At 39.7% G+C, this 14754-nt stretch overlaps 1 protein-coding gene and 2 long non-coding RNA genes across 9 annotated transcripts in view; 1 reads left to right on the forward strand and 2 right to left on the reverse strand.

The window, feature by feature from the left end:
- Positions 1–14754, reverse strand: part of LOC309635585 — a 712727-nt gene that overhangs the window by 587672 nt on the left and 110301 nt on the right. The gene's annotated exons all lie outside the window — the stretch shown is intronic.
- On the reverse strand, positions 52–7467 carry LOC309635576. Its single transcript, XR_014248889.1, has 3 exons — positions 6888–7467; positions 4415–4554; positions 52–2547 (listed from the first exon to the last, which is right to left on the reverse strand). It is a non-coding gene; the product is annotated as an uncharacterized lncRNA (long non-coding RNA).
- The window catches only part of WDR11 (WD repeat domain 11), a 64763-nt gene continuing 56161 nt past the window's right edge, over positions 6153–14754 (forward strand). The window contains exons 1-3 of one of the 7 annotated variants that reach the window (XM_082406927.1): positions 6153–6486; positions 7474–7585; positions 13648–13801. In XM_082406927.1, the coding sequence (XP_082263053.1) occupies positions 6401–6486; positions 7474–7585; positions 13648–13801 (352 nt within the window). In that variant the 5' untranslated portion in view covers positions 6153–6400. The remainder of the gene's footprint in view (positions 6487–7473; positions 7586–13647; positions 13802–14754) is intronic. The other 6 variants (XM_082406928.1, XR_014248883.1, XM_082406929.1 and 3 more) reach the window with 6 other exon arrangements.

Genomic DNA, 14754 nt, shown 5'->3' on the forward strand with positions numbered 1-14754 from the left:
TGAGTAGAAATACAAGTATGACACTTAGAGATTCGACGTATCAGTGGCAAGTTGGCATTTGTTTTTAATTGCAACAATCGGAGGATTTTGTGAAAGACCAGACAATGTTGTGAAAGCCTGTTAGAGTGTCTCACAATCTATTTCCACCAAGTTCCAAGCTCGTTAAGAATGTGAAAATCAATAGAATCATTTCTTCCCAAGAAATCATGATTGCCTACCACCTACAACCTCGTGGGCTTAATCTAATTTATGAAATGCTATTCCATGAGCACAATATTAAGACATTGTTTATTTGGGCTAATAAAATTCTGATGAATAAACCAAATAAGGAAGTCCTCTAGTTTATTCTTCCCTTAAAAACAGCCAATAACTGGATAAACACACACTGACAGAAACTAAGTGGCCCCAGGAATGAGATTTGCTGGCAGGTTCATTATGTGGACCCTCCCTGGAAAGAGGGAAAGGGTGAGAATGGGTGCTGACCTGGCTTCTCATCCTTAATACCCAGGACAACTATCACACTGGAGAATCTTACACGCAATATTTTTAACCCCTAAATTTGTCCAAAGTCACAGAGCTAGGAGGTGGCGGGACCAGAGCAGGACTCCTGTCTGTCTGGCTGGCTGTCTGTCTAACCGCAAAGCCCTCGCTGTCTCCAGCAACTCCTAACTGCCTCTCCTTGTGTGCAGGATGAAAGAGAAACACATCCCTCACACAGCTTCCTCGGGAGAAATCCATTTCATCATGACTGCTTTTCTCAGAAACATCCTTTAGTGTAATAAACCTCAATTACCATGTCATAAGGTGCGGTGACTGATCCATTATACTGTAATAATTATCCATAATATGTAGAGACATAAAAAGAGATCAATAACGAGAGTAACCAGATAATAAATCAGACTGATGATTATCCATGAGGAAGTAAGGAGTGGGCGGAAGGTGTTTAAAGAAAAACTCAAGGAAAGATAGGCAGATGCCAAGTCTAGGCTGTCAGTCTAGTACCCCTCCCCTTCAGCCAATCCCCCGCTCAGCTGCCGACTGTGCCTCCCACGTTACTGGGTGCCTTTCCTTTAAAATGTACTGCCTGCACAAAGTGTGCACTCCTGGTCCCCATTTCATCCCCTTTGACAATGTCACAACCACTCCTAAACCTCACATGAAAGCAGCTCTGTATCCTGGACTGAGTCCTAACCAGGTAGAGGTTCGCCTCTGTCACTGGCCAGAAATGTGATCTTGGGTAAGTCCCTTCCCCTTTCTGAGGTTGAGTTTCTTTATCTAGAACATGGGGTTGGCGATAGCTACCACTGACGAAACAAGGTTGGTTTGGAATTCAAATGCTTTCATTTAAATAAGACAGGATTGACCAATTTAAAATACCAATGTTATAAGGAAAATACTCTAACAGATGCAGTAAATGTCTTGGCACAAAGTGGTGCTAGAGTTAGCGGGAGGCTGGGTGACCAAGGGTCAAGAGAAGGGTCTCAGTAAAGACACAGCCTGAGAAGGGAGGCTCAGGGGACCCAAGCCTGGAAGAGAATGAGGCGTTGTCATCCCGAAAGATACACAAGCTGCAGCCCCTCTCCTTTAAAAGCTAATCCCCGAGGCCACCGGCCCTGAGCTTCAAACAGCACTGTAAGCACGATGTGATTGCAGGGCGGTCAGCAGAGCACTGGTTGGGGCTTGCTCGGCAGCTCAAACAGCCTGTGTCTTTGGCTATGTGTGAGGACAGCCTGGTCTTTTAGAAAGAGCTGAGTTAGCCCCTTCAGGCCAAGGTCATCATGGTCCATCCAGAACTTCGATTCCCCAAACCCTGTCTGATGTGTTCCCTTAAAACCCTGGTCTTAAAGCTGGTCACTGTGGTTTTGGTATCCTGGTGACTGACGCAGCAAATTCAACTCCACTTTTACCCAAATCCTCATTACTTCTTCTTTTTGCAGGATGCATCTTAGAGAGGGAAGATCTTTCTTCAAATTCAAGGTGATAAAGCTTAGAGGGGCCAGTGCTATCAAAAAAAAAAAAAAAAAAAAGGCCTAGATTTTTATCCCAGCTCTGTCAGTAAATTACAAGGTACTTAGAAACCCAAGTGCTGTGTTAGGCTCTTTTAATGTATTATCTAATGTAATGCTTTTAATCATCCAAGGATCATTACCAACCCCCTCTAAAAAATAGAAGAAAAGGAGGCTTAATCAACTCAAGTAATTTGCCCAAAGTCACAATAAATGCCCTTCTATTACTGATACTAACCATCCATGACTCCCTAGGACCAGAAGAAGGAAATCCAGTATAAGGATCAAAGAAAAGGCTTAGCTCACATGGAAAGTCCTTAGCTCACTGCCTGACACATGGTTATTTCCCAGCAAATGATACCTGGTATCAGTAATAGAAGTGAATTAAAAGAACCTTTAAAGGATCACATACAGTGCGTGGATTCCATGGACTTGTGCACATAGAAGCACTTGGTGTGAGAAGACATTTGGACAAGTGTGAAGGCCAGGAACCGAGCAGGACTACCAACAGTGTGACTGAAGTTGCTCATTACGTGCCATCCTAAGTGAGAGAAAACAAAAACACAATTAAAAGCTATGGAAATAGTAAAATATGCAAATAAAACAAAAAGACAAATTTTTAATTCCTAAATTTTCTCTTTGACTAATTTCATTATTCCTAGGCATGTGACCTGTCCTTACATACCATGTTTCAGCATCAGAATTATGTTCCTGTCCCTTTCCACAATCAGGCCACAACCAGGCCACCGCTATATTTCTTAGTTTTGGAAATAAGACCATGACTTCAGTCCTTGACCTTATTGGGTATATGTGCTCAGCCAAGCGGCTCCACATTCATGTTGCTACCTATAGAATGGGAGAATTTTTTGGTAAATCTGATAAGGGATTTGTGTCTAAAGTATGTAAGGAATTTTTATAACTCAGTAGTGAACAGGCAAATAACCCAATTGAAAAATGAGCCAAAAATCTGAATAACATTTATCCAAAGAAGATATATAAATGGCCAATAAACACATGGAAAGATGCTCAACATCGTTAGCCATTAGAGAAATGCAAACCAAAACCACAATGAGAACCACTTCACACTCACTAGGATGGCTACAAAAAGACAGAGAATAAAAAGTGTTGGGGAGAATGTGGAGAAAGTGCCAGCCCCATACACTGCTGATGGGACTGCAAAACGGTGCAGCAGCCTCTTTGGAAAACAATCTTGTAGTTCCTTAAAAAGTTAAACATTAGAATTACCGTATGAGCCGGCAGTTCCAGCCCTAGGTATATACCCAAGAGAAATGAAAACATATGTTCACGTAAAAACCTGCACAGGAATGTTCACAGTAGCATTATTTGTAATAGCTGGAAGGTAAAAACAACACAAATGTGCATTAACAGATGAATGGATAAATAAAAGGTGCTATATCCATACAATGAAATATTATTCAGAAATAAAAATAATAAAGTACTGCTATATACTGCAAAATGGAAAAATTTGAAAACATTACACTAAGGGAAGAAGACAGGTACAAAGAGCCAAATGTTGTATGATTCCATTTCTGTGAAATGTCCAGAATAGGCAAATCTATGGAGATAGTAGATTAGTGGTTGCCTAGGGATGAGGAGGGGGTCATGAGGTCAGGGGGAAATGATGACTGACTGTTAATGGGTATAGGATTTCTTTTCGAAGTGACGAAATAGTCTAAAATTGATTGTGGTGATGGTTGCAAAGCTCTGTGAATATACTAAAACCAACCAAATTGTGTGATTAAGTAGGTGAATTATATGAATTATATCTCAATAAAAGTATGATTTTTAAAAAACCCTATGCTTCCCAGGCAGCTGGCATTCATTGCAACTGGACTGTGGTGTGGATTGTACCATGGAGGGCAATGTGGTGTTGTCAGTAGTTAAAAGTATCAGTTCTGGAATCAGATTCACCTGGGTTCCAACACTGGCTCTGCCTTTTATTGACTGTATAACTTCAGGCAACTCTGTGCGCCTTAATTTTGTCATCCATAGGATACTTGTTATAATACAGCCTTATGACTTTGAGTAGACTCAGTGGGATGATGCAGGTGAAGGGCTTATCATAGTACCTGGCATTTTATGAGTGCTCCATAGTGAGCAACTGACTTCATCACCTTCATCCTCAACATCTCCATCCATGGTCAAACCAATTTACCAGCGCTCTCTGATGTGACCTTGGAAATTTCACTCACAAGGTGATTTATTCAGTAATATATTATTTTTGTCTTCATCCCTTTCCTCTGCTTTGTCCCACCCAAGCAGAGTAGTAATAAGAAATATCACCATTATATTCTTATCTCCACCAACTTTAAAAGAGGAAAAAAAGTTGTCCTAGTTTAGGGAAGCAAATGAGACAGCAGTGGAAGGATGCTCTGAGCCCACTTTACCTGGCTTTGGAGTTGACGTCATTGGACGTGCAGTGAAATGGTAGTTTTTCAGGCATAGAAGAGGAGCTTAGGTTCTTTCCCATGGAAAGAGCAATTGTCCAATGTGTTTATTCTGTCTTCCACACTGGCCAAGACAGACGCTTCAGAGAAAGTCATAAATAACCCATTAACATACTTAATTCACACTCTCATACCATGGGAGACATATTACTGTCCCAACCCCAGCTGTTCATCCATCCTTGCCCTGAATATTCAACATTCATGTCCTCAAGGTAGCTTACAGATTCAAACTAATTAATTCCTCTTCCTATAAAAGGGTTCCCTGCTCCCCTTCTCCACTTGTGAGCTTCTGCACTGACTCCTTACTGTCACCTCATGCCTGGTTGACCTTATGCTTAAGGCCATTTAAAACTCTTGCACCATCAGTCATTTATTGAGGACCAGGAAGAGTGTTGGGCATTGGGAAGAAAGGAATATTGAGATTTGGTTCTTTTCTGAGAGGAGTTCTAAGTCTACTAGAGTGTATTTATTCTGCTATAACACAGTTGCCTAAGAATGTATTAGTCTCCCTTGCTAGACAAACATATCTGCAGATAACAATAATGTAGGGTATAAATATTGAAATAGCACAGAAGAACAGCACAGAAGAGTGGTTTCTCAGAGGTTACTACACACTTCCATTTACATCTCACTGGCCAGAATTTAGCCTTATTACTTGATCTAGTTGTAAGGGAAGCTGGGGTATGTATTAATTTAATGGAGTGATAATGTGCCTGGAAACAAATTGTGGTTACGTTCCTAAGAAAGAAGGGGTGAATAAATTCTGGGAGCCAATTAGCAATCTCTGTCACAGGAGGCACCAATGATTTTTAATAAGGGAGTGGTATATTTAGATATGTGGTTATGGGTATCTCTGCTAGTCCCAAAGTATCATCAGTAGGGAGGGATGTGGGGCAGGGAAGGCAGGACAGCAAGGGAAGGGAAGGGAAGGGAAGCAGCAACAATTGCCAGAGAACAACTAAGAGCCAAAATGTATTCACTAACTTTCACAACTAAGAGGACGTTGTCGGTAATCTTTGAGAAAGCTGTTTTATAAGTGATAAGGTGGACACAACGACCCATGATGACAAAATTACCATTACTTTTGTTCCTTTTGTTGATCAAGGAACTAGCAATGTATTGGGGGAGAGACAGAAGACTGCAAAAACTGTAAAGAAATCATTGTGTCGAGTGTTAAAGGATAAAAAAAGTGTGGAGTACAGAGGAGGGAGGCACTGAGTCTGACTTGAAGGAGAGCAGCAGAGGAGAAACTGCCAAACGAAAGCTACCCCAACAAACAGACAAACAGGCAAAGGGCACTTGGCCTCAGGAGAAACGCTATTTTGTGGTTGTTGTTTTTAAAGTATTTCCAAGGCCAGATATGGAGTATTCTCCATATTTGCAAATTTTTTATGTTCCGGCCATTCTTCTCATTCACTCTCTCCATTCATCCAATTAACTTCACACATGCATTTATTCTATAAACTCCATGAGGGCGGAGACTTTGTGTCTTTTTCATCACCACATCTTCGATGCCTACAACAGTGCCTGTCATTGGTAGTTGCCCTAAGTGAACTAATCCAAGGCAGAAAGGCTAATTGGGGCGTTTAGCTCCTGCTTTTCACCATTTCCAGCAGGGCACATAGGTCTACGCAGTCCCAGTCTGAACAAACCGGACGTAACCAGAGTCAGCACCTCTTTCTTCCAGGAACCACCGGCTCCTACGCAGAGCTGCGGAACCGCTACAGCGGCGGCATCCTGAAGCAGCCGGAACATAGGCGTGGCGGAACCTGAAGGAAGCCGTATCTGGGGGCGGTGGAACCTCGGATTCGGCGGAACCAAACTGCGGCGCCCACGGAGCCACCCGGACTCTGTTTGGAGCGGAAGCGCAGTGGTCGACGCTTCCTGGTTGCGGGTCGGCGTCGAGGGCCGGGCTTAGCCGCAGCGATGTTGCCCTACACGGTGAATTTTAAGGTGTCGGCGCGCACCCTCACCGGGGCCCTCAGTGCCCACAACAAGGCGGCGGTGGACTGGTGAGGGCGCGGGGCTCCGAGGCCGCCGGGCTCGGCCAGGAGTTTGTGAGGGGAAGGGGACAAAACAAGAGGTTTCACCCCCCCCCCCCACCCCCCCCGCTTAGTTTGGCCTCGCAAAGACTGGGTGCCGCCTTCACACTTGGAGATTTTCATTTAAATGCTGGATTTTTGTTGTTGTAAAAGCTGTAAATGCCCCATGTGGGAACTTTCCCGGTGTGGATATATTTGCCCTCGTTCTCGCATCTCTGTTTCTCTTTGCTCTTTTCCCCACACCTTCCTCACCCTCCCAGTCCCGTCTCTTAACCTCTCTCCAGTCTACAGCCTTCTCTCCCCAATGTCAATTCCCCGACCACGTTCTCGTCCCCATTCTGTCTTCTTTCTCTTTCATCCCTGTTTCTTACCTTTATTCGTTGAACAGTGTGCCGGACCCTGTGCCAGGCACCTGTGCTCTCGCCGGCACTTCATTTCACCTTTATCGGTTTACTGTAAAATGACACTGCAAATTAACAACTAGACAGATATAAAGCAAACTGCGGTCGCTGTGGCTACTGGGAATGTTGGCAAGAGTACCGAAACCTCCTGTTCACTGTTTGTCTTTTTATCTGGTGGAAAGGACCGGGGCTAATCACAGATACCGGGGAGTGTGGTCCCACGCACTTTGTGGATGCTCAGTATTCAAAGTTGAATAAGACGAGGTATACGCCCTCAAAGGCAAAAAGACGGCGGGAGTTGCTTTATACGTCTTCACGGCTCTACGTGCATATCTCTCAGAACCTTTTTTTATCTGAAAGAAAAACTAAACAAGCTTTTTTAAAGCTAATCTAGACATTTTATTTAAATGGTATAATGTAAAATACTAGCCTTTGGGCTTAAATAATTTTATTAATGGTGGTGCATGTTAGATTTCTCACTTATTTAGGCTGCCTCTTGGCAAGAGAGAAGTTGCTTTGCTTTGCTTTTTACTTAAATTTTAACACTTTTTGTTAGGGGCTGGCAAGGTTTAATTGCTTATGGATGTCATTCGCTGGTGGTAGTGATTGATTCCAATACTGCTCAAACGCTTCAAGTTTTAGAAAAACATAAAGCTGATGTTGTCAAGGTAAGTCAGATCCTACTTTGACCCTATAACATATTGTCTATTCTAAAGTTTTAAATATCGCTAGAATCTCAGTAAGTCATATGTACACATGTTGAATAGGTTTTAAGTATGATAATCTATTTGGGGTAGCCTAGTATTTCCATATATAATGTCACATCAGGATGAGCTAGTATGGCTCAGATGAGCTAGGATGAGCTAAAATGCTAGTTCTTAGGTCATTTCAAAGCTGGTGGAAAACACTAATTCTACCATGTACTGGACCACTCATTCACTCATTAATTTTGAGCACCTAACATGTGCTAAGGATATAGAGATGAAAGCCCTCAAGCAATTCATTGTTTAGTGAGGAAGAATGAAAAGAAAACACACAAATACAGTGTGGTAGGTGAGACCTGCCTAATATGCTGTGGAAAGACAAAGGAGCTACAGGTCACCTCGTTTTAGGGATCAGAGGAGGGTCTCAGAAGTCTTTTCATTTTAGGAACTGGTAAACAGTAGTTGGCCAAGTGAAAATTGGGAGAGGTGCACTGCAGGAAAAAGGGAGAATATACACAAAGGGAAGTAATATGTGTGAGGATGGCTAAAAGATGGGATACACATGTAGGAGTGATGAAAGAAGGCAGCTGGAGAAATTCACCTGCCCCGAAAGGTTTGTAAGATTATGAAGGAATCTGGATTTTTAAGTAGGAGATTGATATGATCGTATTTGCATTTTAGAAAAACTCATTCTGGAATCAGTGGAGGATCTGTTGGAAAAAGGCAAGACAAGGCAGTGGGATCATTTAGGAGAATTGCAGTAATTTGGGCAGGAAATTCTTAGGGCCTAAAATAAAGCGGAGACGTGAAGGAGTTACATTTAGGAGCTAAGAGGTAAACTTGATAGCCTTTATAGTAAACAGTCTTAAGGGAGAGTCAGAATAGAATGACTCCAAGGATTCTGTTGAGTAGTTGAATGGCAGTGTTGCTTTGATGAGGTGAGTGTGTGAGAAGTCGGTGAGTTTAAGTGTTTAACGTGCAAAGTCTGAGACACCTGGCGCAATTGAATTACACTGATCTGAAATTTTAGGAGACATGTTACAATTGGAGATAGAGATTGGGGGTCTTTTTCGTTGTTAACAGCTTTACTGAGATATTCATACCATTTAAATTCACCCGTTTAAAGCATACAATTCCCTGGCTTTCAGTATATCCACAGAGCTGTGTAGCTGTCACCACAGTCAGTTTCATAACCCCAAAGAAACCCTGTACCCATTAGCAGTTGCCACCCATGCCTTTTCCCCGTCCCCTTCATCCCTAGGCAGCCACTAATCTACTTTCTGTCCTGTAGATTTGTCTGTTCTAGGCATTTCAAATAAATGAGACGATACGATATGTGCCTGGCTTCGTTCACCTAGCATAATGTTTCAAGGTTCATCCATGCCGTAGCATATGTCAATAACTCTGTTCCTTTTTATTGCTGAATAATATTCCATTGTATGAAATACAATATTTATTTATTGATGGACATTTGGGTATTTCCCACTTTTTAGGTATTATGAATAATACTGCTGTGAACATTTGTAAACAGTCTGTTTGTGTGAACCTATGTTTTCATTTCTCTTGGATATATGCCTAGGATTAGAATTGCTGACTCGTGGTAACTCTATGTTTAACTTTTTGAGGAACTGCCAGACCATTTTCCAAAGAGGCTGCACTATTTTACATTCCTATAGCAGCGTATGAAGGCTCCAATTTCTCCTCATCCTGAACAACACTTGTTATTACATGTCCTTTTGATTATAGCCATCCTAGCAGATATGAAGTGGTTCTCATTGTGGTTTTGGTTTGCATTTCTCTGATGGCTAATGATGTTTAGCATCTTTTCATGTGTTTTTGGCCATTTGTAGATCTTCTTTGAGAAGTGTCTGTTCATTCCTTTGCCCATTTTAAAATTGTATTTTTAAAAATTTTGGAGTTGTAAGAGTTCTTTATGTATTCTAGATACAAGTCCCTTATCAGATATATGGTTGGCAAATATTTTCCCTCATTCTGTGAGTTATCTTTCACTTTTTTGATAGTGCCCTATGAAGCACAAAAGTTTTAAATTTTGATGTAGGTATAATTTTTTTTCTTTTGTTGCTGTATCCAAGAACCATTGCTCTTCCCAATGTCAAGAAGATTTACACCTTTGTTTTCATCTAAGAATGTATGGTTTTAGCTCTTATATTTAAATTTCAGATCCATTTTGAGTTAATTTTTGTATGTAATGTGAAGTAGAGAAGAATACAGGTGATTTTTTTTTTTTTTAATATTAACATGTATCTTGTGATCTTGCTAAACTTGTTAGATCTAGTAATTTGGGTGATTTTTTTTTTTTTTAACATAGACAATCATGTTATCTGCAGATAACGACAAGTTTGGGTTTTTCACTGATAATCTGGTGTCTTTTATTTCTTTTCCTTTGTCCTATTGTGTTGACTAGGACCTCTACTACAATGAATAGAAGTGGAGGGAGGATACTCTTGTCTTATTCCTGAGCCTAGGAGGAAAGCATTCAGTCCTTCACCATCAATTCTGATGTTAGGTATAGGGGGTTTTTTTGTTTTTTTGTTTTTTTTTATTTTGAGAAAAAAACATATTCTCTCTCTCCCCCCCATTTCTATCTTTTTGGCATTTCTGGAGTTTTCATTTCTTAGTTTAGATCTGTGTTTCAGTTTGGCGTCATGTTCCTTTTGCCTGAAGAATTTCCTTTAAGTCCTTGAGGTATCTGATCCTCTCAGCTGGTTGATCCTCTCAGCTTTTGTTTGGCTGAGAAACTATTTCACCAGTTTTTTTGTTTTTTGTTTTTCTTTTTCTTTTTTTCTTGTAGTGCTTTAAAGATACCACTCCCAGCTTGGGTAATTTTTAATGAGAAATTTTTGTCTTTGTTTCTGTGTATGCATTGTATCTTTTCTCATCTCATCTCCTTATCTTGATTTTCAGCAGTTTGATTATGCTGTGTTTAGGTGATTTTTTTTTTAACATTTTTATTGTAGTGTAATTGCTTTACAATGGTGTGTTAGTTTCTGCTTTATAACAAAGTGAATCAGTTATACATATACATATATCCCCATATCTCTTCCCTCTTGCCTCTCCCTCCCTCCCACCCTCCCTATCCCACCCCTGTAGGTGGTCACAAAGCACCGAGCTGATCTCCCTGTACTATGCGACTGCTTCCCACTAGCTATCTGTTTTATGTTTGGTGATGTATGTATGTCCATGCCACTCTCTCACTTTGTCCCAGCTTACCCTTCCCCCTCCCCGTGTCCTCAAGTCCATTCTCTAGTAGGTCTGATTTTTTTTTTTTAATATGTACACTGCTTGACATTTACAAAGATGGAAGTCAAGTACTACACACACACACACACACACACACAAAAAAAAAAAAAACAATAATTCTTATCCGTGGTAGTTTTATTCTGTAAAATTGTTGCAAATGCTGAGTTAGCATATACTGAAACATTGATGGCTCCTCGGGGAAATACACGGTGTGGTTCCGAGTGAGCCTTTAGTCACAATATTTTCATCAACTGATTGATACATAACCTTGTCTTATATGTGTTTCTGTTAAAAGACATTTATTATATATTGTTGATTTATTATCAGTGAGCTCATGACCGACAGCACTATAATTCATGCCTGGACAAAGGTTATTTCACGTGTTTTTTTTCTGTAAGGCACGTCACAACTTCTTGTGCTTAGGAGCACTAGACAGCACTTCAACGCTGCGCTTGAGGACCATTTTAAACAGTGAAATCATCAACAAGAAGCACAAAAATGCAAAAAACATGGTACTTAATAGACCTCAGAAAAGACATTTGTTTACATTATGAGAACTGGAGCAAGAGTGCCTCATTCAGCCACAGCTGGGATGCAGTTGTATGTTGAGTGACTCAGATTTTTCACTACCCTGCACATGTCCATGAATGACTGCAAAAGCACTGCAAATACTGATTTCGCAAATAAAATCACAAATACATTTTAGCGAGTAGGCAAATTCACAAATACAGAATCTGCAAATAATGAGGAGGGAGAGTATACATACATTCACACATGTGAATATACGTTTATATACATTCAAACATATATGCATATATATATATGCCTACGCACACATTTTATTAAAAAAATTCTTGCCTGAGGAAAAGATGTGTTGGAGTAGAAACCTAAGGCTTATTAACACTGGAGTTCAGAAAACTTTTTGTTTCCATCTTTTTCATGAAGGCTGTTGGAATTGGTTAGCATGCTTCCCTAACCTAGCATTTTCTATGAGTGCTTACTTATAAATACACACATATGTGTGTCTGTGTACATATGTCTACATGGGTATATATTTGAAGCATCTGTGGTGTTAAGTTCGTTTACTGAACACATACTCGAACGTCAGCTGCAAGCACTGTGTTATGGGGGGGGGACAGAAATGTGAGCGAGGCCTTGGTGATCCTGCCCTATGGAGCGGGATTGGTGATAGGGTTGGTGATAGGTCAAAAGAAAGTAAACAGAGTAATTACAAAGTGTTGTGGGGGAAATGTTCTGAAGTAAGCAAGTAGGATGCTGAGCTAGAGGGGAGGGGAGGTTGTGTCCAGGGAAGGCCTTGGCTCAGAGTAAGGATTCTGTGTTTTATTCCTTACTTTGCCATTATTCGATGCTCAGTTAATTCCTTGATTTTGTGCCAGGATTCTTGTGTTTTTTATTTTTTAAAAAAACTATTCTTAATGATATTACTAAAACTATGATGCACAAATTTGTTTTTTAGAGAAAAAACTGTTAACGTTATTTTCCAATTTTATGAGAGGGATAGCCAGAGTTTTTGTTTGCTTTTGTTTTTTTCCTTTGCAAGGTTTTTGTAGCTGTAAGTTGTCTCCTTTTAATTAGAAGAATAGAATGCAGAAAAAGATTCTGCTTAGCAATTTAGGATTTTACATGTTATTTCAGAATTAGATTTTATGGTTATTACTATGATCAAACGATATACCAATGATCATACCATTTTAAGATATGATATTCTGGAGTTTTTTTTACCTGAATTCCCCAGATTATTAAGGCTGTGCATCATTTTTCATATTTTAAAGGCAGGAACATGGTGATGTTTTCAAAAATATTTTAATTGCAACTTTTAAAAAATATCATAATAATAAAAATGTCTGACTTTCAAGATGGAAGCTAGTTTCTTTTTTTAAAAATTTTTATTGGAGTATAGTTGATTTACAATGTTGTGTTAGTTTCTGCTGTACAGCAAAGTGAATCAGTTATACATACACACATACCCACTTTTTTTTTTTTAGATTCTTTTCCCATGTAGCCCATTACAGAGTATTAAGTAGAGTTCTCTGTGCTATACAGCAGGTTCTTATTAGTTATCTATTTTATATATAGTAGTGTGTAAATGTCAATCCCAATCTCCCAATTTATCCCTCCCCCTGCCCTTATCCCTTGGTAATCATAAGTTTGTTTACTATATTCGTGACTCTACTTCTGTTTTGTAAATAAGTTCATTTGTACCCTTTTTTTTAGATTCCACATATAAGCAATATCATATGATATTTGTCTTTCTGTACGTGACTTACTTCACTCAGTATGACAATGTCTGGGTCCATTCATGTTGCTATAAATGGCATTATTTTATTCTTTTTTATGGATGAGTAATATTCCATTGTATGTATGTACCACATTTTTATCCATTCCTCCACTGAGGGACATTTAGTTTGCTTCCATGTCCTGCCTATTGTAAATAGTGCTGCAGTGAACATTGGGGTGCATGTATCTTTTTGAATTATGGTTTTCTCCGGGTATATGCCCAGGAGTGGGATTGCTGGGTCATATGGTAGTTCTATTTTTAGTTTTTTAAGGAACCTCCATACTGTTCTCCATAGTGGCTGTACCAATTTACATTCCCACCAACAGTGTAGTAGGGTTCCCTAGTTCCCTATTTTTATAATATAAGTGTAGAATGTAGTTTGGGTTCCAGTTGGTGTTTTATGAAAATTATGTGTAGTTTCATCCAGTGCAAGTATTTACTTGATTTGATTTCTTCTTGATACTAGGTTAAATGGGCCAGGGAAAATTATCACCATAACATTGGCTCGCCATATTCCTTGCGCTTAGCTTCTGCTGATGTCAATGGAAAGATCATCGTTTGGGATGTAGCAGCAGGAGTAGCTCAGTGTGAGATCCAGGAGCATGCCAAGCCTATTCAGGGTGAGGAAAGTCTGTACTCCGCCAAGCGTCTGTATTAATACACTTACTCTTAGAGTGGTTGGTTTTTCCCATTCGTTTAATTTCGTCACTTCTCAGTTAACTCTTGATTGTGTTTAGCCTGTTCTGCTGATCCGAATCTAGCTTTCTTTTCCTTATCAATACGCTTCTGGGCTTATTTCCTCAAATCTCAGTTGATTTGTGCTTTGGTAAAATGCATTAATTTCAATCTTGCCCTCAGTTGAGCATGATGATGAGAAAAATGAAGCTGCTGTGAACAGTCTTGTAAATGTAAGCTATAATATAAGTAAGCTTGCCCAAACTGCTCTTTTGAATTAGCCCTCAGTGCTTACTTTCTCTTAATAGAGATAAATTTTTTTTCTCATTTTCATATAGATCATTTGTTAGCTTGCTTATGTTACTGACCTATAATCAATACAGTATTCCTGGGCTCTTCAGGCTTTGACTGAGTGGCTCTCTTGACTGAGTGAATCTTTTAAATGACTATTTAAAAAATACTTGTCAGGTACTTACTGTACTACTGAACTAGATCCTTATCCTCTTTATTGTTATGAAAAAACATGAAATTCTATAAAGTCCCATTAAGTAATTCCACAAAAACATTAGGAGAGTCTGACATTGATCATGGCTAGGACAGTCTTTGACATAAAGTTTTAAATAATGAATAGTGTAAATTGCTTTGTATTTTCTTTGAAGTAATATTTCAGATTACTTGGAAATTTTGACCTCTAGATTCTAATGTCCAGACAGCTCATTTTTATATAAAATTAGTTTTTCCTATCAGTCCTGACACATATATGCAACATTGAGGGGGGTGTAGTTAAGATTTTAAGGATTATGTAAACACACACACACACACAACTAGATATCAAGGACACATTAGACAAATAATTTGCGGTGGGTGATTTCTGAATCTTGCCTTTATTCTTCTGGTC

This window comes from Balaenoptera borealis (assembly GCF_965194805.1).
Source record: "Balaenoptera borealis genome assembly, chromosome: 10".
Classification (NCBI taxonomy): Eukaryota; Metazoa; Chordata; class Mammalia; order Artiodactyla; family Balaenopteridae; genus Balaenoptera; species Balaenoptera borealis.